The 25278-nt window shown below is 45.9% G+C and overlaps 1 protein-coding gene across 4 annotated transcripts in view; it reads left to right on the plus strand.

Moving 5' to 3' along the window:
• Positions 1-24675, plus strand: part of AZIN2 (antizyme inhibitor 2) — a 35066-nt gene extending 10391 nt beyond the window's left edge. For all 4 annotated transcript variants that reach the window (XM_049878673.1, XM_049878670.1, XM_049878671.1 and 1 more), the window contains 7 exons: positions 1240-1412; positions 2378-2512; positions 3270-3435; positions 4659-4821; positions 6000-6112; positions 20429-20643; positions 24233-24675. In XM_049878673.1, the coding sequence (XP_049734630.1) occupies positions 1240-1412; positions 2378-2512; positions 3270-3435; positions 4659-4821; positions 6000-6112; positions 20429-20643; positions 24233-24371 (1104 nt within the window). In that variant the 3' untranslated portion in view covers positions 24372-24675. The remainder of the gene's footprint in view (positions 1-1239; positions 1413-2377; positions 2513-3269; positions 3436-4658; positions 4822-5999; positions 6113-20428; positions 20644-24232) is intronic.
• Positions 24676-25278: the final 603 nt, after the last annotated feature.

The raw sequence follows: 25278 nt of genomic DNA on the forward strand, positions 1-25278 counted from the left end.
AACCTGTTTCAAAAAGATGCTTGGTCTGGTGGACTTTCTTTTTTAAAAATTAATTAATTAATTATTATTTTTTATTGTACATATATATATAATACAACATTGGCCAATTTAATGCTTTTTCAAATGTACAATTTAGAGACATCAATTACATTAATCATGTGCAACCATAACCAATATCCATTGCCAAATTTTTATCATGATCTGGTGGGCTTTCTAATACACCAAGTAATATTCTCTAAACATTTAAATCAGCCAGGAAAATGTCAGAATCCCGTTGTTAGGGCCCCTATGAGTCCATAGAGTGCCTTTGTGTGAATTAGAAAATGCATCCCTTATTTATTTTATAATCAGTATACTGATTGTTATTGTTATTTTTTTATAACAGTTATAATCAGTATACTGATTTTGTCAGAACAAGATGCTTCACTGCTGAGACCAGAAGAACTAGATGGTGCCCTGCTATCACTACCAACCATCCTGATCAGGGACACAATAGAAGGATCCTGATAGAAGGCGAGCAAAATGTGGAACGGAGCTCAAATTCTTAAAAAGTCCAGACTTACTGGGTCGGTTGAGACTAGAGAACTCCCCAAGACTGTGGCTCTGAGATACTCTTTAAACCTTGAGCCAAAATTACTGTATGAGGTCATCTTTTAGCTAAATAACAGATTGAAATAATATCACCTGTGAGTACTGCACTCCTCTAAAAAGTCATCTACATGAGACCAAACAGTCAACATTTACTCTAAAACAAAGATGAGAAGGCAAGGGGGCAGGGAGGCTAGAGTACTAGAAACAGAACAACCTGAATGGAAATAATGAGAATGTTGACACACTGAAAAATGTAACCAATGTCAGTAAACAAAATGTGTAGACATTGTTAAATGGGAACCTAATTTGCTGTGTAATTTTTTTACAACAAAATATTATTTCAAAAACAATAAAATATTATTTTAAAAAAGATGCTTTACTATCAGGAAATTATAATAAATATATAAATCTGCCCTTTATTCTATGTGAATAATGCCCCCCACCCGGATTGTGCAGTATCTAACCTGCTTTGCTCTCCGTGGCAGCCCTATCTGTCAAAGAATGGTGAACCAGCATCAGTCCTAATTTCTGTATATCTATTGTCTTAAAGCGAGGCCCACCTGTTATGGACCTCATCTGTGCTTCCTTGGGCTCCGTGGGCTCAGCAGGCCCTGGTGCCTCCTCACCACCACGTTTGGGACCCCACAGGCAGAGATGGAGTTGGTCCAGCAGATTGGTGTCCCTGCCAGTAAGATCATCTACGCCAACCCCTGTAAGCAAATTGCACAGATCAAGTATGCTGCCAAGCATGGGGTCCGGCTGCTGAGCTTTGACAATGAGATGGAGCTGGCAAAGGTGGCAAAGAGTCACCCTGGTGCCAGGTAAGCTGCGAACCACTTGCATGGGGAGGCTGGGCTGGTGTATGAGGGAGGAGGGGGTTTGGGGAGTGGAGTTAGGGCAGAGGACTGAGCTTGAGGAGAAAGAGGTAGTGCTGGTGTCCCCTGCAGTAGACCTGGTCGTAGTCACAGGAGGTTGGGGCAGGTACTCCTGGGCTGGACTCAGGATTCCAGGGCCTGGCTAGAACAAAGGCAGAAATAACTGTTAGCAGCCCAGGCAGAGCAAAGTCCGTGGTGTTATGGAGGTCAGAATCACAGGCTAAGAGGGTGGGATGGCGTGTCAGGGAAGCTTCTCGAAGGAGGTGGCATTTGAAGGGGGCCTTGAGGAATGAATAGAATTTGGGAGGGGAGCATAAATATACATAGAGCGAACTGCATAAGGAAATGGATGGAGGTCAGAAACGGCATGGGGTGTTTGGTGGATAATCAGAAATTTGGTGTGGCTGGAATGTGCCACAGGCAAGAGGTAGAAGGAGACAGTGAATGATGCTGGCCAGGGACCTGATGCAAATGGGTCAAGGCTGGACCGTTCACTGAGGCCGTGGTTTCCAGACTGTTAGTGACTCTGTGGGGATTCCAGGGCGGGTCTCCTGGTGAAGGGGAGGCCAGGTGGGCGGGATCACTCTGGTTCACCCAGAGCACTTTCCATTTTGTCTGTTTTATGTAGTATTGGGGTTCTCCTTAAGATTTTGTTTAAAAATGGTTCCCTTCCTGAATGAAAAGTTTTAAAACTCTGGCTGCTGTGGAGGGCGATTGGAGCTACCCAGAGAAGGAGAAGCCCAGGGACATTTGGGGGATAAATGGGACAGCACTCAGGGAACCGGAGCAGCGCCTGGGGAGGAGTGAGGCAGTTCTGAGCCATGTGGGTCACATACTGGACTCTGAGAAGACGTATTTGGGGTGGAGGAGGCGGGGCTGCCCCAGTGGAAGTGGGCTCCGTGTCTCCTCAGGATGGTTCTGTGTATCGCTACCGATGACTCCCACTCCCTGAGCCGACTGAGCATGAAGTTTGGAGCGTCACTGAAATCCTGCAGACACCTACTTGAAAATGCCAAGAAGAGCCACATAGAGGTGGTGGGTGTGAGGTGAGCTCTGGGATCTCTGCCATCCCCCCGCCATGCCAGGCCCACTGTCTGTTTCCCAGGAATTGATCAATTCCGGATGAGACCTCCCCCAGGGCCTCCAAGAAGGGCCTGTCACTGGGCCTGGAATTAGGCCCTTCGAGAGTGCCCTCTCATTTAAAAGAAGGTTTGGAGTGTTCTTCTATCCTAACCCCCACAGTCCCCAGAAGGTCCACCCAGGGACCTGGCTTCCTGGGGCTTTTATCAGCCAAAGATTGTACATTCACATGCTTGTTCTGCCTCTTTTCTTGCAGGGAGAGGAAAGAGGTATAATAATGACCCAGCAATATTGCTTTCATGTATTCTCTACTTAGCCAGGCACTGTGCTAAATGCTTTATGTACATTATCCCACAGCCTTGTGTGGTATGGGGTCTTATCCCCATTTTATAGATGGGGAGACTAGAACACAGGCAGGTTAAGTAACTTGCCAGGGTCACATGGCTAACTAAGAGGCATATCCAGCTCTGGCTGACGCTGGGGCTCCAGCCCTCATCCCAGAAGGCGCAGCTCCAGGGGCAGCGTGGCATGGCGGGATGGGAGGAGCACCAAGTGATGAGACTCTGGGTCTAGCCTCCTGTCCACCCCTTACATGCCACATGGCTATTGGCAACCCATTTAACCTTTCAGGCCTGCCAAAGACAAGGCCTGACCAGCTGGGGTTGGGGTGGTGGCACTGGTGCCCTGCATGTACGCCAAGGTTATCCCTCCCTCCCTCTCCAGTTTTCACATTGGCAGTGGCTGTCCTGACCCTCAGGCCTTCGCTCAATCCATCGCAGATGCCCGGCTTGTGTTTGAAATGGGTGTTGAGCTGGGCCACAGAATGTACATCCTGGACCTTGGTGGTGGATTCCCTGGTGTGGAGGGAGCCAAAGTGAGATTTGAAGAGGTAACCCTGGGGCCAGCAGTGTCTGCACTGCCTTCTAGGGGGTGGGGGCAGGGGCCACTGAGGGTTTAGTGATTACAGGGAGCCTGCTGTGAGTGGTCCTGTGTGCTGCATGCTGGGCTGGGTGCTTTATCTGGATTATCTCACTTATTATCCCATGCTACAACAGCATAGTAGACTGAGGCTTATAGAAGTTAACTCATTTCCTGAGTCGACGGCAGAATTTGGCCGGACGCTTAGCTCTGCCTGACGCCAGCCCATGCACATGACCAGCCTCACAGGACATATCTGCATAAGTCATAGACTCTTTGAGGGTCTAAGTATCCCCTATTTGCCTCAGGTGGACTGGTAAGATATTGGTGGGAGAGCAAGGGAAGGAAAAGCCCACCTCTGTGTCCACTCCCAGTCCATCTGTCTGCTCACTTGTGAGATGAAATCAAGAAAGATGTGTCTCACTCCCCACTCCAACCACTAGGGGTCGCTTCCTTTAGAAAAAGCTTCCTGTCTTGAAATACATCTAGGCATGACCCCAAGGACATAATCAGGGGTGGACACAGTGCTAACCTCAAAGATGAGTATTGCAGCATTGGTTATAACAGAATCTAGTGGATTTCCCTGGTCTACCTAACGATTGGGGATTGGTACATTTTTTATGATGAAAATAATTATATGGGAAGGTCATTCGCAGGCAGTTAGTTGAGTATAACAGGTTATAAAAATCATGCAGCCCTACCATGTTTACTATAAAAGAATAGGCTTGTTTGTATAGAAAAGAATTAAAGGAGCTACTCCCAAAAGTTAACGATGTGTAGGTTCCTCTGGGTGATGGAATGAAGGATGACTTTATCTTCTTTTTCCTTTTCTGTATTTTCTGAAATTTTTATAATCAAAATGTGTTGTTTAACAAATTGGTTATTTGTAAAATATCTACATCAAGACTTCTGGAGTTGGAGTACCAGCTGTTATATTAAGAGTGCCCCTTCCCATTGTTGGGGGCATTAGAGGAGGCTATTTATACATGATGAAGGTCTCAACCCAGATCTGTCTCCTTCCTACCTCCCTCGCCAGCTGTCTGTAGTTACCAGCTGGGACCGCAGCAGCTGCCAAATCTTTCTTCATGAAATCAAAGAATCTTTCAAGAAATAGAGTTGGAGCTATTGTAAGTCTTTAGCATAAACCTCACATTTTAAACATGAAATTGTCCCCCCACCTTTCTTCTTACCCAGATTGCTTCTGTGATCAACTCGGCCTTGGACCTGTATTTCCCAGAGGGCTGTGGTGTGGACATCCTTGCCGAGCTAGGGCGCTACTACGTGACCTCGGCGTTCACCTTGGCTGTCAACATCATTGCCAAGAAGGAGGTTCTTTTAGATCAGCCCAGCAGGGAGGGTAGGTGCCAGGTGGGCAGGAAAGCCCCATTCTCCCCTGTGGCTGGGGACAGTGGCTGACTGAGCAGGGTCTGGTTTTAGGCCTAGTGGCAAAGGGTGACGGAATCTAGACAAGGGGCCCTTGCTTTAGGGAAAGTTACAATCAATTTCCCGCACCTCAGAGATGCTTAGCATTCCTTTTGCTAGGCATGTTCATATTTTGTGAAGATTGTGATCAAAACAACCTTAGAAAGAATATTTTATTAACTCCCATTTTACAGATGAGAAAACTGAGAGCCAAAGAAAGTAGGAGTGACTTGCTTAATAGCTAGTAAGACGTAAGCCAGAATTTGACCCTATGTCTGTTTCCTCTTCGAAGTGCAGGGTCTTACTCACCCTGCTGCTTCTCATAACGTAATGAAAATAGTTAATTACTGTATTTAAGTCCACTTGACAGGTGTCAGAACATGGGCATGGAGAGGTTGAGTCACTAGCCCAAGGTCACACAGCTGATGAGGGTCAGTGCTGGGATTCAAGTTCAGGCCAGGCTGACGAAGCCTCTGTGCCCACCTGCCTCCATCAGCGCTCTTCCCTGCCCTTCCTTATCAGACCTTCCTTTACTCCCTGTGAGTGAGAGGTGTCAGGGACTCTGGTCTTGGAGCTTTGGCCTCTGCTCTGGGACCCTCAGGCAGGAGAGCAGAGACAGATTAATGTGCTCTTCCTCAGAGAGAATCTGTGGGGAGAGTGGTGGGTTCCAGGTAGAATGTCCTGTGTGTGTGGCGGGGAACCGCATTCTTCTGGCCTCCTTTATAGATCTGGGGGATTGACCTATCTAGTCCACCCAGGAGACTTGGCTTCTCGTTCTGGCTCACCCTGGCCCCATTGTGTGCCCCTGAGCAAGTGGCCAAACCTCTTGGGGGTCTCTGTGATTAGGTGGGCTGCCTTTGCATCAAGGGCCTCACATGCAGGTAGGGGAGTGTGTCCTGGGCAGGCTTGCTCACTTGCAAGCACTAGTGTTCCCAACACGCTGCTGAACCTCATGGCACACCCCACATGACCCACCCTATAGTTGAGGAAGGGGCCTGTCCTTTTGCTTCAGAGATCTGTCAGGCCTGCTGAGTACACCTTCATGCTAGCTCCCAACTACCACCCCCCTCACGTTGCTGCCCGTGTGGCCCCTGACCCCTCCCCTCCCTGCAGAGGAAAACGGTTTCACCCCCAAGACCATCGTGTACCACCTTGAGGAGGGCGTGTATGGGATCTTCAGCTCAGTCCTGTTTGACAACGCCTGCCCCACCCCCATCCTACAGAAGGTGAGCCTACCCCACGTGGGCCTGTTTTCAATTAAGTGCTTAAAAAAAAACAAAAACAAAAGCATTGTGTTTTTATCTAATTAAAAAAAGCAAAACACATTCATTGTAGAAAATAGACAACAAGGATGAAGAAGGATATTACCCATAATCCCACCATACAGAGTGAAGCTCTTTGAATATTTTGATGTATTTCCTTTCAGACTTTTTTTTAATGTATATTTCTCCTTTTTTCCATGAAATTGGGATCATACTGTTTTATAGCTTGCCCTTTTAATTTAATATGGTTGTAGCTATTTCCTTGCCATTAACTCATTGTTTGCAACATACTTTTTGGTGACTACGTGGTATTTTAAACAGTCTAATTCTAATGGTTGGATATTTGGTTTCCTGTTCTTGGTGTAGATCTCTGATTATTGCTCTGGGGTGACTTCCTAGAAGTAGAAAGAAACAATTCATCTTTAGTAGATTTTTTCCATATTAACAAGGGAACAGTGATAGAGAAAACATTTCCCCTAGCCTGTGGAACTCAGTCCAGGGCCTCCAGCAGCTTGAGTGAGCATCTTCCAAAGGCGAAAGAAAGGGCGCTATGATATTTTCACATCCTGGTGGTGCAGTGGTGGTGCAGTGGTTAAGAGCTCTGCTGCTAACCTAAAAGTCAGCAGTTCAAACCCACCAGCCGTTCTTTGAGAGAAATATGTGGCAGCGTGCTTTTATAAAGATTACAGCCTTGGAAACCCTATGGGGCAGTTCTACTCTGTCCTGTAGGGCCACTATGAGTCAAAACTGACTCCATGGCAATGGAGTTTTTTTTTTTTTTTGCTTGTGCTGCTCTTCTTCCTGGAAGAAAATGTTCATTGAAGTGTCTCGCCAGCTACTAGAACATGATGAGACTTGATACGTGTTTTTACCTTCTCTTCTCATCCTGTGTGGTCTCAAGACCCAGTTGGATGTCAGCACCTAGTTGTAGGTTTTCTGGTTCCTGATCCGACTGCAGGTGTAAAGAACTCCCTCCTCCAGACTCCACGTGCTTGCCGTGGGCGTGCTTGATGGACTCCTCATCCGGTAGCAGCATGGCTGTTTATATGTCATGTCTGCTTAGGCCTCCCTGATGTGCTGAGGACCGCAGAGTTCGCTGTCTGACGCAGTCGCGTTGCCTGTATTCTTGTGGTCTCCCACATCCTACTGCACATGGGAGGGACCAGGCCAGCCAAACCTGAAGCTGCAGAGCAGGCAGCAGTTGTTTCCCAGTTGCTTTCCCTCTTCCCCTTGCATGCCAATGTCCCCCCAACCCTGACCTCCATTCCCTTTATCAGCTCCTCTGATGAGCAAGACTATGGTCCCAGACCATGTCCACCCCTCCAGGATTTCTGTTTTGTTTTTTTAAATCTGCTTTAACCAAAGGTTTACAGAGCAAATTAGTTTCCTATTCAAGAGCGTATACAAAAATTGTTCCGTGCCATAGGTTACAATCCCTGCAATGAGTCAGCATTCTCCCCATCACCACCCTGAGCTCCCTATTTCCGTTCGTCTGGTTTTTCTGCCCCTTCCTGCCTTCTCATCTGTGCTTTTGGGCAGATGTTGCCCTTTTGGTCTCATAGGTGATTGTTCTAAGGAGAACGTTCCTCATGGGTGTTACCGTTTATTTTATTGGCCTGTTTAGCATTTGGCTGAAAGGTGATCTCCAGGAATGGATTCAGTTCCAGGTTAGAAGGGTATCTAAGGGCCATAGTCTTGGAGGTTCCTCTGCCTTCTCTTGGACCAATAAATCTGGTCTTTTTTATGAATTTGAGTTTTGTTCTACGTTTTTTCCCACTCTAACTGGGACCTTCTATTGTGATCCTGTTCAGAGCGTTCAATAGTGGTAGCCAGTTTTTCCAGAGTTTCTGTTTTGACTAATCTCTAGTTGATATGATATTGCTGACTTGGGCACCGGGGTCTTACTGACCCACTTTGCGATCTGTGCCATTCTTCCTCTGGGCAGTGTTGAGCTTCTTCCTTCAGGTTGTCAAACACTCCCCGAGCCCGGTCATGTGGCTGGATCCAGCATAGGGCCTGTGTAGTCTGATGACAACACACATAATATAAATTAGCTACAGTTATGCTTGGAGTGTGTCAGAGGGACTCAGCCTGGCCTGGGTGTCTGCACCTTCTTCCCCAAGGAAGGTCCCCCTCGCTGGTGGCTGTGGCAGCTTTATACCCCTGCTATTTGCTCCCGGGGACTTTATTTATTTATTTATTTTTTAAATTAACTTTTATTAAGCTTCAAGTGAACATTTACAAATCCAATCAGTCTGTCACATGTAAGTTTACATACATCTTACTCCCTTCTCCCACTTGCTCTCCCCCTATTGAGTCAGCCCTTTCAGTCTCTCGTTTCGCGACAATTTTGCCAGCTTCCCTCTCTCTCTATCTTCCCATTCCCCCTCCAGACAAGAGTTGCCAACACACTCTCAAGTGTCCACCTGATTTAATTAGCTCACTCTTCATCAGCATCTCTCTCCCACCCACTGACCAGTCCCTTTCATGTCTGATGAGTTGTCTTCGGGGATGGTTCCTCTCCTGTGCCGACAGAAGGTCTGGGGACCATGGCCACCGGGATTCCTCTAGTCGCAGTCAGACCATTAAGTATGGTCTTTTTATGAGAATTTGGGGTCTGCATCCCACTGATCTCCTGCTCCCTCAGGAGTTCTCTGTTGTGCTCCCTGTCAGGGCAGTCATCGATTGTGGCCGGGCACCAACTAGTTCTTCTGGTCTCAGGATGATGTAGGTCTCTGGTTCATGTGGCCCTTTCTGTCTCTTGGGCTCTTAGTTGTCGTGTGACCTTGGTGTTCTTCATTTTCCTTTGCTCCAGGTGGGTTGAGACCAACTGATGCATCTTAGATGGCCGCTTGTTAGCATTTAAGACCCCAGACGCCACCTTTCAAAGTGGGATGCAGAATGTTTTCATAATAGAATTATTTTGCCAATTGACTTAGAAACCGGGGACTTTATTTTTTGACATCAGGTGTAAAAGGTTGTATTAAATATAATCCTTGGTTCAAAGCATACTTCCCATCTTTGGATCATGCTTGGCCCTCTTTTTTTTTTCCTTAAGTTCAAGAAATATTTATTGAGTACCCTCAATACGCAAAGCCCTGTGCTTAGGCTTGCAGAGGATAATAGGTGAGTAAGAATGGTCTGTGCCTCGGAAGTACAACCTTGTTGGGTAAAAAGACTTGGGTATGTAGATGTATGTGTGTGCACGTCTGTGTGACTTGTACACAAGCTACAACAGTATCAAGAGAAAAGTAAAGAACAATTTTTATTTAATTTTTTTCAAAAAATATTTTAGTATATAGTCCTAAAAGATAAGGACTTTTAAAATACAACCACAATAGTATTATCAGGTAAAAAAAAATTAACAACTCTATAGTATCTACGATTATCTAGCTGGTGTTCAAATATCCCTGCTGTTTCATGAATGTTCTTTATAGTTGATTTGCTGAACTCAGGAGCTAGAGAAGGTCTACTGCTTAACCTATTAGTATTATTATTGGCATTTTATTTGTTGAAGAAGCTGAGTTGCTTTTCCTGTAGAATTTTCTACACTCTGGGTTTTTCAGATTGATGAATTTCCTGGATTTCCCTTTGGTGTTATTGAACATGTTTCATTGTGTCCTATATTTCTTTGAGACTAGGTAGTTAGATTTTGTGGGTTGATATATTTTTTTTCCAATAAAAATATTTTGTTCATTTTTTTGTGTAACAAGAATCCTTATCATCTTACCACTTTATCCCCGTCTCCCCCCAATGCAAAGTGACCACTGTCTTGAATCATGTGTTTATCATGCCCTTGCTCCCTTCTTTTGTGTAGTTTTATTATATCCAAATATATTCCTAAAATGTATCTACATGTGGTGATGCTTTATTTTGCTTTATAAAAAGGGTATTGTGATATATGCAGCCATTTTTTTTTTCCATTAAATACCATAGTCTAAGAGTCTACTGCTGCATGTTGCTAGGGTATATTCATTCAACTACTGTATAACACACTGTTGTAGAATACACTGCAGATCCTTCATCCAACTCTCCATTTGAATTGTTTCCAGGTTTTTGCTACTGTGAATACTGAAGTTATGAATATTCTTGTTCACGTCTCTGTCATCCACGTCTCTTTTGTACATGAGCAAGGAGTGGGGTGGCTGGGCATAGGGCACATGAACATTCAGCTTTATGAGATAGTGTTAACTGTTTTCCAAAGTGGTTGTACTAATTTACAGCCCCACCAGCAGTGATTAAGAGACTCAGTGGATTTACTTCCTTCCCAGCACTTAGTATTGTCAGACTTGAACATTTTTCCCAATTGAATGAATGTGAAATGGTATCTCACTGCGTCTTGATTTGTATTTCCCTGATGACTAATGAAGTTGGACATTATTTATTCACCATACATGTTTCCTCTTCTTCCAGGGACTTTTCAACCTTCTGTATTAATTTTCTAGGGCTGCCATAACTACATACCACAAACTGGATGGCTTAAAACGACAGAAATTAATTTTCTTGCAGTTTTGGAGGCTAGAAGTCTAAAGTCAAGGTGTCGACAGGGCCATGCTCCTTCTGAAAGCTCTAGGGAAAAATCCCTCCTTGACTCTTCCTAGCTTCTGGTGGTTTCTAGTAATCCTTAGCCTTCCTTGGCTTGCAGCTCCATCACTCCACTTTCTGTCACTGTTGTCACATGGTGTCCTCCCCGTGTATGTGTCTCCATATGACTTTCTTATACAGATACTAGTCATTGGATTTAGGGCCCATCTTAATCCAGTATGAGCTCGTCTTAACTTGATTATACCTGTAAAGGCCCTATTTCTAACTAAGGTCATAGTCACAGGTAGAAGGGGTTAGGACTTCAGCATAGCTTTTGGGGGGACACATTTTTTTTTTTTTTAATTCAACCCACAACCTCTTTCTTTCATACTACTGCCCTTCATGTCCAAGCTTCTCCCCCTAGTGGTTTATACTCACTGCCCCTGCTCCCTCAGCTCTTTCCACTCTTGGAAGTGCTCCAATCTTGTGTCTGTCCCATGACTTCATAGACAATGCCTTGGAAAGTCCACCAGTTTCTTTCATGATGCTAGCCCAAAGGTGGCTCTTTTGTCCTCAGCAGTGACATTTGACACAGCCGATCCTCCTTCTCTTCATTTTTGCCTTGACTCTCCTGGCTTCTGTGATAATATTGCTGGCCTTGCCTATCCCTCTGACTACTCTCACCTAACTGCCCTGGCCATTCTTCCACTGTGCACCTTCTGTATGTTGACTAGCTCAGCCATCAGTCCTTGATCCTCTTTTCTGTTTACATTCACTTCCTAGGTGAACTCTTCCAGACCGAAGCTTTACATATCTTCTGTACCCTAGCCACTTCCCAGTTTCTATCTCTATGCTGGATTGTACCCCTGAGCTCCAGACTCATGTGTCCAACTGCCCACTTGACATTTCTAATTGGGTATTTCACAGTCTTCTCAAATTTAACTGTTCAAAACTGAGCTATTTTAAAATACAGTGGCTTTTTACATATATTGAGCTTATATCCTGTTGCTTTACAAAAGTAACATATCGGTTCAAGAATTTTTTTTGAAAATTCAAGTTTTTTTTTTTTCTTTAAATTCCATAGTGTTTTCTTTTTGGTGGTTGTAATTGTTTTCTGGGTATACATATATGTATTTATATAATTGTGGTAAAAATATATATAACAAAACATTTGTGAGTTCAACAGTTTTTACGTGTATTACTCAGTGACATTATGTCTGTCATGTCTTGCAACCATTGCCACTCTTCTTTGCCAAGTTATTCTACCACCGCTAATGGAAACTCCAGAATTGAACCCTTGATTTCCAACCCAAAACTTCTTCCTCCCCAAGTCTTCCCCTCTTCAGTAAATTGCACTGTCAGCCAGCCAGCTGTTCAAGCTAAAAAAAATTGGCATTATTCTTGCTTTCCCTCTGTTACCATAGCCAATCCACCTGCAATTCTTGTGAAGTCTAATTCCAAAATACATTTTGAATCCATCTCATTCTTTCTTTGCCACCCCCCTCCCCCACCCATTCAAGCCCCCATCATCTGCCTGGGCTACTGCAGTAAACACTAACTGGCCTTCTGGCATCCACTCCAGCTTTCCTGCTGCCCATATCCACACAGCAGGCTAAGTTGCTGTCATGGATTGAATTGTGTTCCCCCAAAATGTGTGTCAACTTGGCTAGTCCATGATTCCTAGTACTGTGTGATTGTCCACCATTTTGTCACCTGATGTGATTATACTATGTGTTGTAAATCCTATCTCTGTGATGTTAATGAAATGGGGTTAGTAGCAGTTATATTAATGAGGCAGGACTCAATCTACAAGATTAGATTGTTTCTTAAATCAATCTCTTTTGAGATATAAAAGAAGCCAGCAGAAAGACACAGGGACCTCATATCACCAAGAAAGTAGTGCCAGGATAAGAGCGTGTCCTTCGGACCTGGGGTCTCTGTGCGGAGAAGCTCCTGGTCCAGGGGAAGATGGATGAAAAGGACCTTCTTCGAGAACGGACAGAGAGATAGCCTTCCCCTGGAGCTGGCATCCTGAATTAGGACCTCTAGCCTCCTAGACTGTAAGAGAATAAATTCTGTTTGTTAAAGCCATCCACTTGTGGTATTTCTGTTAAAGCAACACTAGATAACTGAGACAGTGGCCTTCTAAAAATCCAGAGGTCATGTTCCTCCCCTGCTTATAACCTTCAGCAGCTCCCTATTGCTCTCAGAATAAAATCCAGACTCTTCACCATGGCTGGTGAGGCTCCTGCCCACCTCTCCAGCCCCATCTCTTACCACCCCGCTCCTCTTTCACCAGACTGCAGCCCCACTGGCCTCCTTTGTACTCCAGGGACACCTAAGCCTTGCACTCACCATTTGCTTTGCCCAGAATGCTCTTCTGCTCCCTCCCGAGACAATGCCTTATTTTCTTCCTTTATGTCTCAGCTCAAATGTCCCCTTTTCATGGGAGACCTTTACAGACCATCCTTGCTAAAGTGAGCTCACCTTCCACCACCAGATAATTTTGTCGTCCTGTTTATTTTCCTTAGAACAGATCATAATCTTTAATTATCTTTTTAAACAATTGATTAGTCTGTCTTCCCACTAGTATGTAGACTCTATGAGGGTAGTCACCTTGTCCAACTTGTTCTCTCTATCTTCCATAGTTGTTGTTGTTGTTAGGTACCATTGAGTTGGTTCCGACTCACAGTGACCCTGTGTACAACAGAATGAAACACTGCCTGGTCCTCTGCCATCCCCACAAACGTTGTTATGCTTAAGCCCACTGCTGTAGCCACTGTGTCAGTCCATCTCATTGAGGGTCTTCCTCTTTTTTGCTGACCCTCTACCAAGCACTATGTCCTTTTCCAGGGACTGATCCCTCCTGACAGCATGTCCAAAGTATGTGACACATAGTCTCGCCATCCTTACTTCTAAGGAGCATTCTGGTTGTACTTCTTCCAAGACAGATTTGTTTGTTCCTTTGGTAGCCCATGGTATGTTCAATATTCTTTGCCAATACCACAATTCAAAGGCGTCAGTTCTTGGTCTTCCTTATTTACTGTCCAGCTTTCACATGCATGTGAGGCGATTGAGAACACCATGGCTTGGGTCAGGTGCACCTTAGTCTTCAAGGTGACATCTTTGCTTTTGAACACTTTAAAGAAGTCTTTTGCAGCAGATTTGCTCAAGGCAATGCATCGTTTGATTTCTTGACTGCTGCTTCCATGGGTGTTGATTGTGGATCCAAGTAAAATGAAATCCTTGACAACTTCAATCTTTTTTCCATTTATCATGATGTTGCTGATTGGTCCAGTTGTGAGGATTTTTGTTTTCTTTATGTTGAGGTGTAATCCGTACTGAAGGCTATGGTGTTTGATCTTCATCAATAAGTGCTTCAAGTCCTCTTCACTTTCAGCAAGGAAGGTTGTGTCATCTGCATGACACAGGTTGTTTTGAATCTTCCCCCAATCTTGATGCCCCACTCTACTTCAGATATTCTAGTTTCTCGGATTATTTGCTCAGCATACAGATTGAATAGGTATGGTGAAAGGATACAACCCCGACACACGTCTTTCCCAACTTTACACCATGAAGTATCCCCTTGTTCTGTTCAAATGACTGCCTCTTGTTCTATGTACAGGTTCCTCATAGGTGCAATTAAGTGTTCTGGAACTCACATTCTTGGTAATGGTATCCATAATTTGTTACGATCCACACAGTTGAATGCCTTTGCATAGTCTATAAAACATAGGTAAACATCTTTCTGGTATTCTCTGCTTTCAGCCAAGATCCATCTGACATCAGAATGATATCCCTGGTGCCATGTCCTCTTCTGAATCCAGCTTGAATTTCTGGCAGTTCCCTGTTGATGTACTGCTGCGACCACTTTCGAATGCTCTTCAGCAAAATTTTACTTGCGCGTGATCTTGATGATATTGTTTGATAATTTCCGCATTCAGTTGGATCACCCTTCTTTGGAACAGGCATAAATATGGGTCTCTTCCAGTCAGTTGGCCAACGTAGCTGTCTCCCAAATTTCTTGGTTAGAGGATTGAGCACTTCCAGCACTGCATCTGTTTGTTGAAACATCCCAATTGGTATTCTGTCAATTCCCGGAGCCTTGTTTTTCTCCAGCGCCTTCAGTGCAGCTTGGATCTCTCCTTCATTACCGTCAGTTCCTGATCATGTGCTACCGCCCAGAATGGTTGAATATCTGCTGATTCTTTTTGGTGTAGTGACTCTGTGTATTTCTTCCATCTTCTTTTGATGATTCCTGCATAGTTTAATATTTTCCCCATAGAATCCTTCAATAGAATACTTCTAACATAGAGGTCAATTAAAACAGTTTTGATACCAGCATGAAAAAATAGACCAGTGGAACATAGTTGAGAGCACAGAAAAGACCTACACATATATGGGAACTTGATTTTTGACAGGGCTTCCAAGCAGATTATTGGGGATTATTCAGTATATGGTGGTGGCGAAACTGGTTGCCCATATGCAAAAAATGAAATTGATCCCTGTCTCACACAGCACATCTAGAAACCAGTATAGGAGCATATCTGACCTTGAAACAGGGAAGAATATCTTAAAATGTAAAAAGTACAAACCCAAAAGGAAAAAAAAAACCTGATAAATTTGTTTATATTAGGATGAACTTCTGTTCATCAAAAAATATCATTAGTTAAAATAAAGGGGCAGTCATAAACTGGGAGAAAGTATTCAAACACATAATTGGTAAAGGACTCACAGTGACCCTATAGGACAGAGCAGAACTGCCCCATAGGGTTTGCAGGGAACGCCTACCTTTCAGTTAGCAGCTGAGCTCTTAACCATTCTGCCACCAGGATTTCCAGTAAAGGATTAGTAGACAAAATACGTGAAGAATTCTTAAATAAGAAATATTACCTACTACCCACTGCCGCTGAGTTGATTCTGATTCATAGCGACCCTGTAGGACAGATTAGAACTGCCCCATAGCATTCCCGAGGAGTGCCTGGTGGATTCGAACTGCCGGCCTTTTGGTTGGCAGCAGTAGCCCTTAACCACTATGCCACCAGGGTTTCCAAATAAGAAATAGAGACAAGTAATTTTAAGAAAATAAGGAAAAAAAACAGCCTAATGGAAATATGGACAAAAGACTTCAACAGGCAGTTCATAGAAGAGGAATGTCAAATAGAAAATGAAAATGTGCTCAGCCTTATCGGTCGTGAAGAAAACAGAAGTTAAAATGAAAATGAGATGCCATTACTAGATTATAAAAAATTTAAAAGTCTGAAAAAAATGTAAAAGCCTGACCCTATCAAGTATTGCTGAGGATATAGAGCTATAGGATTTCTCAGACACTAAAAATATAAATGACATAGAAACTCGTGTATCTACTTTGGAAAAAACTTGGCATTATTAAAATATAGTAAACGTGTGTACAGGCATACTCAGTTTATGCCTTACACCTTCTACGAATATTATTTTTTAGTAGATATTTATAAATATTCTTTTTTGCTTTACTGAGTTCTCCTAGCCAGGAGAGGGTAGAGCTTGTGTATTTTATTCCTCCCATTAAGATTTTATTTATTTATTTTGAATAAATATTATTGCACCCCAAGTACATCCAAGAATTTTAACAGTTTAATGTTTTCATTACTATCATGGGTGGAAACTTTCCGCTGTGTTTTTGAGCTGTGACTCTGGCTTACATGCTGAAACTCATTGGTTTCCTCTAATAAGCACCCTTCTTTGGATTTTCCAGGTAGGCAAGCATGTTATCCTCCATGTCATGTTTTATTTCTTCATTTTCTATGTATTATGCCTTTTTGTTTCCTTTTTTTCCAAAAAGCTATGGCCAGCGTTTCTCATGATATATATAAAATAGGAATGACAGAAAGCATCAGACTTGGAGTCAAAAGACATGGGTTCGAGTCCTGGCTCTGTCATGTACTAGCTGAGTAACCTTAGACAAGTTACTTAACCTCTCTGAGCTTTGTTTCACTAGTTTCTTCATCTGAAAAATGAGGGGGCTGAACGTTAATTACTAAGGTTTCTTCTGGTTCTGCAATGAAGTCATTCTTGTACTTCTCCATTAAGCTTAATGTTGACTTTTTATTTAAAATAGTCTCTCTTCATTGTGGGGTTTTGTTCTGTCTGTAGTTTTAATCAAGAATAGATGCTACAGCCATAAAACAATATGTGTACTAACTGTTTAAGGGAATGCTAGTTTGTTCTGTAAACCTTCATCTAAAGTCCAAAAAAAAAAAAAGATGCTACAGGCTACTGAATGCCATTTTGACACGCACTGGAAAGTTAAATTTGAGTTGTAGATCTCTGTTTTCCACATGAGGATGAAGCCAGTGATTGACTTTGCTTCTATTGTCTCTGCTTTCCATTTTAACAATAAATTACCTGCTCATTGGTGATGGCCCTTTGGATATGAAGGTGTGCTTGATCAGCTGAGATTTCCTTTAGGATTTGAGTTTATGTTTTCACAAGTGCGTTTAACCATAGGTTTCTGTTCCCTTTTTTTTTCTTTCCGTGTGCTCCCCTTGTCTCATCCTTTTTTTTTTTTGCTTTTAGAGTATTTTTGTACACTTTATGTAGTATAGGAATTTTTGATTTATCCTTTAAAAAGTTAGGGTATTACGGAAGGGCTCCATCAGGGCCATGTGCCTTTTTAAATGTTTGACTTTGTTTATTTTGTGGACCTGTTCACACATTGGGCTTCTTTGAGGAGGACAGCAGGTGTGGCCCGGGAAGCCCCTTGTCTGTGACCACTCAGAGTTCGGCCACTGACTCCCTCCAGAACCTGGGGCGGTTTCACTTCCCCATTCTGGAACTACAGCTTGTCCCACCAGCTCCCAGATGGGGTATGAATAAGTGGTGGGTGTGACCTGTAAACTAGGATCCCCTGCCCTCTCTTGCAGGGGGGTTAGTGGCAGACTGGGTGTCTTAGATTTTTATAGGCGCTTGTCCATGTGTATTCTGTTATCAGACTTGTAAACAAGAGTTGAGAAATGTTAGCCTGTCGCTACATGCATTTGAAATATTTATTTTGCGGGTTTCTTTTTTAAAATAATGGCTTTAAATGGCAAAAGGGCAGCGTTACATTATTTCCTGTGGAGTTTTAAAATCTTTTTTTTTCCCCCAACCTATTTTTAAAATTTATACCACTACTAAGAAGTGAGAGAATGCTAACTTACTATAACCTCTCTACTTTATTGTGGAAGAATATTTAACACCTATTTTCTCAAGGATCCTTGTGGATACTTTTATGTAGCATTTTCCCCTTCCCCTCCAAATCTTTAAAAGCTGGCTTCATGTTTTTTAGTGATTGGAGCTAAGGGAAATCATTGAGAGCAAGTGAGATTAATTTTACTCATTAACAGAAGGTTGTAAACGAGCATGTTAGTTACTTGAAAAAGGACATATTTGTCTCCTTTTCCTGGAACATGAGCTGCAGGAGAGCAGGGACTTTGTTTCTCTGTGTTCACTGCTGCATCCCACTTCCTAGATCAGAGCCTGGCACATAGTAGGTGCTCAGTAAGCATTTAGTGAATGAATGAAGGAACCCTGGTGGCACAGTGGTTAAGAGCTCGGCTGCTAACCAAAAGGTCGGCAGTTTGAATCCACCAGCTGCTCTTGGAAACCCTGTGGGACAGTTCTGCTTCATCCTATATGGTCGCTATGAGTTGAATCAACTCAAAGGTAACAGGTTTGGTTGGAATGAATGAATGAATGCATGAGTATAGAATAGTTCTCATTCTTGATTTTAATAACATGCACATTTTTCTTTTTTATTAGTGTAAGAAGTTATTAATTTTTCTTCAAATATATGAATATTAGTCCTGCTTATGAACCCTGTGCCTTTTCTTTCTCGATTTTACAGATTCCTGCTCCTGGCTAAGGTGCTTTTTCTCTATTGGTCTTTTCCACTGCTGCCTCCTAGTTTCTTCAACCAAAAAACAGACAAACAAACAAAACCTGTGACCATTGAGTCAATTCTGACTCCTAGCGACCCTATAGGACAGAGTACAACTGCCCCATAGGGTTTCCAAGGAGTGGCTGATGGATTCAAACTGCTGACCTTTTGGTTAGCAGACGAGCTCTTAACCACTGTGCCGCCAGGGCTCCCCTAGTCTCTTTGGATGGCTTCTGTTTCTACTTTTTTCTTTCTCTCTTGAGATCTCTCCTTCTCATTGTTCATCTATTTCCCATTCGTTCATTCATTTATCTAAAAAAATTATTATTCTGAAAAGCACCTACTGTGTACCAGATGCTACGCACAGAGGAGATGGGGGTAAACAAGATGGACATGATCCCTGGGGTCATGGGGTGTATAGTTTTATAAGGAAGAGAGACTGAGAGATGCATTTCACAAATATTTAATTACAGGTTAGGGTAAATACTATGAAGGCAAGGCAGGGGAGCTTAGGGCTGCTAGGAAACGCTTCCCCAAGGCCATCTTAGCTGGAATCTAAAGGACAAATAGGATTAGCAAGTTTGAGGCCAGAGGGAACAGCTGGGGCGGGCAAGGGGAGCAGGGTTTATTGGGGAGCCTACAGCAGCTGGAGTAACTGGAACACAGTGAGTGCTGCATAAGGTGGAGCCGGGGCCTCGAAGGGCACAGTAAGATTTCCCCCCATAGACTTTCAGAGTCAAGACTCTTTTTCTAGGACCTGCCCTTGCCAGGATCCCACACCATGACAAATTGCACTGATACCTTGGTTGTCTAAAAATGGTCTGTATTACAGGCTTATTTTCCAGATTTGGAAGTCATTTGAGAAAAAAATGATCATTTTTATGTAACTGGAAGGTGTGCCTTTGGGCAAGTCACTTAACCTCTCAGGGCTTCAGTTTCCCTAAAGTGAGAGTGATCATGTCTACCCCATAGGGTCCTCTATGACTTCTGCCAGGTCGCCCTCTGATTGTCTGTTGGAGGGCGGGTCTCTCTTACCCAACTGAGAGCCCCAAGCAGGGGTGAGTCTAACTTGCCTGTGTATTTCTGACTCTTGTTATTGGGCCTGGCATGGAATGAGAGGGTCTAAGGAGGACTTTGAGTTGAGGGACCCCCATGCTTGGCCCAGATGATAGGCTGGATTTCAGGGCTGGGGAAGGGCTGTGGAGGCATGGACACACCAGTGGTCTGGAAAGCAGCAGGTATGCCCATGAAGACCAAAGCATAGAGATGGTAACAGTAACAACAATGATAATAACCGTGTGAACTTATGGAGTCCTTATCATGTGCCAGACACTATTCTAAACCTCTCCATACACTAACTCTTTTGTCCTTTCAGTAAGCCTATGAGGTAGGTACTATTATTATTACCATTTTACAAATGAGCAAACTAAGGCATAGGGAGGTTAAGTGTCTTGCCCAAGGTCATATAGATAGTACAGGGTAGAGCCTAGACCAGGAAGCGTGGCTTCAGAGTGTAGGAGGCAGTGAATACAAGAGGTGGGGAGGGCCTTCAATGCCAGGCTAGGAGGCCCAGCTCAGTCTTTATTTGTTGGCCACGGAAACCCTGGTAGCGTAGTAGTTAAGTGCTACGGCTGCTAACCAAAGGGTCGGCAGTTCGAATCCGCCAGGCGCTCCTTGGAAACTCTATGGGGCAGTTCTACTCTGTCCAGTAGGGTCGCTATGAGTCGGAATCGACTCAGTGGCACTGGGTTTGGTATGTTTTGGTTTATGGGAGCCATGGGAGGCCTTTGGTTGGGGGGGAGTGCTAAGGCTGTGGTTTGCCCAGGAAAGTTGAACGTGGCCATCCCTTTCTCCTGCAGAAACCATCCACGGAGCAGCCCCTGTACAGCAGCAGCTTGTGGGGTCCGGCAGTTGATGGCTATGACTGTGTGGCCGAGGGCCTGTGGCTGCCGCAACTACATGTAGGCGATTGGCTGGTCTTTGAGAACATGGGCGCGTACACCGTGGGTGTGGGTTCCCTCCTCGGGGGGACCCAGGCCTGCCGTGTCACCTATGCCATGTCCCGTGTGGCCTGGTAAGAGAGCTCTGCTGGGAACTAGGGAGGGGGTGTGCAGGGAAGGGGGCAGGTTGGGCAGAAGCCATGAGGGAAACCTGAGATGTGAGACCAGCATCTGTGTTCTCCAATTTGAAAGTAGCTCTTGGCTGCTGATTCCAGGCGAGGCACCTGGCTGTGCTCATGAATGAGACCGAGCCTCCTTTGTACTGCTCACAGCCTAGTGAGAGACACAGAGAAGTAGATAGACACTCGTGATAATACTGTGCTGGGCAGTTGGGTGGGGGCCATGGAAGTTTAGCGCCCTCCCTGAGGCCCAGACCTGTCTCCCTGAGGAAAAACAAACAAAAAAAACCTATTGCTGTCGAGTCCAACTCATAGTGGCCCTATAGGACAGAGTAGAACTGCCCTATAGGGTTTCCGAGGATTCAAACTGCCGACCTCTTGGTTAGCAACTGTTGCTCTTAATCACTATGCCACCAGGGTTTCTGTCTCCCTGAGGAAGGAGTGTTTAAACCAAAGCCTGAGAGCGGAGTGGGAGTTAGCTAGCAGGAGGCAGGAGTGGCGGGAAGGGGGTCCAAGCAGAAGGAATGGGGAATAAGCGTGGTGCCTTCAAGGAACTGAGGTTGGTCGTGACTGGAGAGGGAGATAGGGCTAGATCTGGGAAGGACCTTGAAGGCCAAGTGAAGGACTCTGAGAAGAACAGAAGTCGTGGACTAGCTTGAAGCAGGAGAGTGACATGGTCTGATTTGTGTCTTAGAGAGACCACTCTAGCTACTGCGTGGGCTAAGGGAAGACAGAGGATGCAGACAGACCTGACCCACTGGGTGGCTGCTTTGTGACCTGGGACAGACTTGCCTGCTTGCTGGACTTCAGTCTTCCTATCCAGAAAATGAGCATGACCACACTTATGCTGCTTGCCTCACCAGGCTGGTGCTGGGAACCAGTGAGGCAACAGGTGTGCAGGGTGGAGAGAAAGTCAGATTTGTGGGGCCCTTACATCAGGCCTTACGTTAGGCATTGGTGATTATTGTACCCACCCACAGCTCTGTGGGGTCAGCACTATCACAGACAGAGACACGGCTGGTCAGTGGTGAGGGGGCCCTCTGTGGGTGAGTCCTTCCCCAACACCAGGAACAGTTGGGAAGGCCTTAAATGCTGGGTTCTTGAGGACTCCCAGGAGCATCACCAGGACACACTAGGCCTCAGAGGGCATCAGCGACCAAAGTCACCTCTCACTTATTCATTCGACAAACTGTTGTTTCTACTCCATGTCGGGGCACCATACAGACTGATGCAGTCATTTTGGCACCAGTGGTATTTTGATAAGGCCTAAAAAAAAATCACCATGAAGGGGACTTTTCCTTACCCCGACCCTGGCATGTCATCAGGAATTCCACTGGATGAGGCTGCAGGGAGGCAGTCACACTCATCGGTGGGAACAAGATCTTTTGATGTACTAAAATCGCCATGTCAAAAATTCCCCATATCAAATGGGTCTCATGAAAATGTTCCTCTGTAGAGCCTGGTTCTGGTCCGGGCACTGGGGATACAAGAGCATCTGAGAGGATGTGGTGAGTGGGGGCTGTAGGCCTGCACACAGACATTGGTGTAAAGACTGTGAGGTCCCTGGGGAGGGAAGAACAGTGAGCTGGGAGGGGTGGTTGGGGCAGCTTCTCAGGAGGTGGCACCTAAAGTGAGCCCCGAGGGGAAGAGGAGTTAGTGGGCACAGGGGACAGGTAGGCCATGGGAGGTGTGGTCCTGCCATTCAGCCTGGCTGGAGTGGCATGTGGGGGAAGACTGGATCAAACCGGAACTTAAGTCCCTGATTGGACTTGATGTTGAAGGCAGTGGGGAGCTATTGTCCCCGGGTGGTTGGTGCAAAGGTTTACACTTGGCTAGTAACTGAAAGGTTGGCGATTTGAACCCACCCCGCAGCACCACGGAAGAAAGACCTGGCAATCTTACAGCCAAGAAAACACTATGGAGCACAGTTCTGTAATACATGGGGTCGCCATGAGTTGGAATCGACTTGATGGCACAAGACAACTACAACAACAGGGAGGCATTGAGGGGTTTTAAGACACAGGACCAACCCATTTTTAAAGATAAGGAGACTGAGGCTCAAACACAGGGTGCTTGGCCTAGAGAGCCTCCCACCTTGAAGGAAGCAGGTTGACTGGGCTCTGTATAAAGACACTGACTACTGATTTGCAGTGGTATTGAATGGATCAGCAAAGAGGGAGGCCTACCTGTTGGCAGACAGGCTGACAAGGGCCTGGAAGTACGAGAGGAGGGAAGGGAGGATCTATGTGGAGGAGGAGGGTCTTGTGGGGAAGGGAAGCAGGTCCCAGCAGAAGTAAGGGCAAGCAGCATGCCCAGCCAGGCCTCTTGACACTGAATCCAGCGCTCCCTGCCCCCACCCCTGCCACCTGCCATCCATCCCATCCCACTGAGTGAGTGCTCACTATATGAGCCAGCCTGGGGCTGGGATCCCCATAGTGACGACTGAAGATATATGCCCTGCTCGGCTGAAGTTTAAGGAATATCAGGGGAGCAGATATTGAACCTTTGTTATCGTTAAGAAGTAGAATATGCAGTGGGACTTGGAGGAGGCCTCCCTGAGATTACATCATTGAAGCTGAGACCTGAAGGCTGGGAGGAGTCAGCCAGGTCAGGGCCATGATGCAGGCAGAGGGACAAGCGTGGGAGAACCTGGCCTTTCTGGGTGGCACCGGGTGTGTGTGCGTGTGTGGTGTATGTGTGTGTGGTATGTGTGTGGGGGCAAACATGGCCCTCGCTGAGGCAGGAGAGGCGGTTAGGGGCTGATCTCACAGCGTCTGAGCACGAAGGGGAGCTGCTAGCAGTTCGAAAGCAGAGACTTGCCTTCTGGAAAGACAAACCTGGGGCAGTGCTGAGAGTTGCCTGCAGGAGGCAAGAGCAGATCAGGAGACGGGGCTAGTGCTGGTGGTGGCTGTGGGAATGAAGAGAAGGGGGTCCCTGTGAAGGTGTTCAGGGGAGGTGGGCGTGGCAGGTGTGGGAACAGGTATGGGAATGCGATTCCCAGCTTGTGGCTGGAGCAGCTGATCCGATTGTGGAGCTGTTGTCACTAACATGGGTACGAAGGAGGAGAAAGTTTGTAGAGCTTTTTGGGGGCGGGGGCAGGAGGTGATTTTCCCCATGTCCTAAAGCATGAAGTTCAGGGGCTTTGGAAGGGAGAGAGTTGGGGTCAGTCCCAGCTCTACTGCCTACTAGGCATGTGACCTTGGGCAGGTCACTGCCCTCTGAGCCTCAATTTCCTCATCAGTAAAATGGGGATAGTAATGCCTCCCTCAGAGGATTTTTTTTTTTTTCTGTTACATTACCTGGCAGTGTCTGGCATGTAGTAAGTGCTCAATAAATGTGGGTGCCTTTCCCTCGGGGGGTGCAGTAGAGGGGAGAAGAGAGCAGTAGGGGTGGAGGGGTAGCAGGCCTTCCCTCTGCTCCTCCTGGGCCTCAGGTGAGAGCCCTGTGCCCCATGGGGCGGAATCTCCCTGAACAGGGGCCCTCAGGAGCCCCAGGCCTGCAGGCCTGGTGCTGGCTGCCTCCATGGCCTCTCTCTTGCCTCTAGGGAAGCGCTGCGTGGGCAGCTGCTGCCTGCAGAACAGGACGAGGACGCCGAAGGCATGTGCAAGCCTCTGTCCTGTGGCTGGGAGATCACAGACACCTTGTGCGTGGCCCCCGTCTTCACCCCGGCGAGCATCATGTGAGCAGGCCCCACTGCCCCCAGCTCCCCAGTGGGGCCACAGAGATGCCTCTAGGAGAGGCGGGGAGGTGGCAAGCAGCGGCACCCTCTGGCCAGGACTCTGGTGCCGGCTCGGCCGCCCCTGCGCTCTGCCTGTAGTGTTTCTGCCCTGTAAATAGGACCAGTCTTACACTTGCTGTAGTTCAAGTATGCAACATAAATCCTGTCCCTTCCAGCCGTGTCTGCCTCCTCTGCAGTGCATCGGGCCTGGTCAGCCAGGTGTGGGGGTGTTTTTGGGGTCTCGCTTGGTTCCTTCCCACCTTTGTAAATATGAAGCAAATAAATACTTAGGTTTTTTTTTTTTTTTTAAATACTCCTGTGGAATCTGGCAATTTGATTTACAAGGCAGCCTAGGCTAGGCCTGGGGCTAGATGCCTCCACTGACTGCACTGCTGACCCCTGCCCTCAGCTTCTGTCCTGACCACTCTCTTGAGCCCCGGCTGCAGTGTGGCATCTCCCACAGGCACCCACCTTCCCTGACTCTTCTCTCTCCTCTTTGCAGGCCGCCATGCCTGGTGTCATGAGGAAGGGTGAGCTGTTAGCTTAAGGTGGGAGATCAGAGTAGTCCCCCTTCAGCTCTGCAGCTGATGAGTGGCCTCTGTGTCAATCTAACACCCAGCGGAGGCCTGGGCCGGAGTAAGGGCAGCTATCTGACACAGCTTGGGAAATTCATACCAAAGATAAAGACCAAAGGGATGGAAGGCTGGGAGGTTTTGAAGGGACCCTGCATTCTTACCCTCCTTGCAGTTCGGCAAGGCAGTTAAGAGTAAGCAAACTGCGTGGTGGTTGACTTTGCTTGTCCCAGCAGTAACTGTTAGAACAGGGTTGGCCATAGAATGCCATCATGTCCAGCGCCCAGGGCCCTGACGTTT

Source organism: Elephas maximus, chromosome 3 (assembly GCF_024166365.1).
Source record: "Elephas maximus indicus isolate mEleMax1 chromosome 3, mEleMax1 primary haplotype, whole genome shotgun sequence".
NCBI lineage: Eukaryota > Metazoa > Chordata > Mammalia > Proboscidea > Elephantidae > Elephas > Elephas maximus.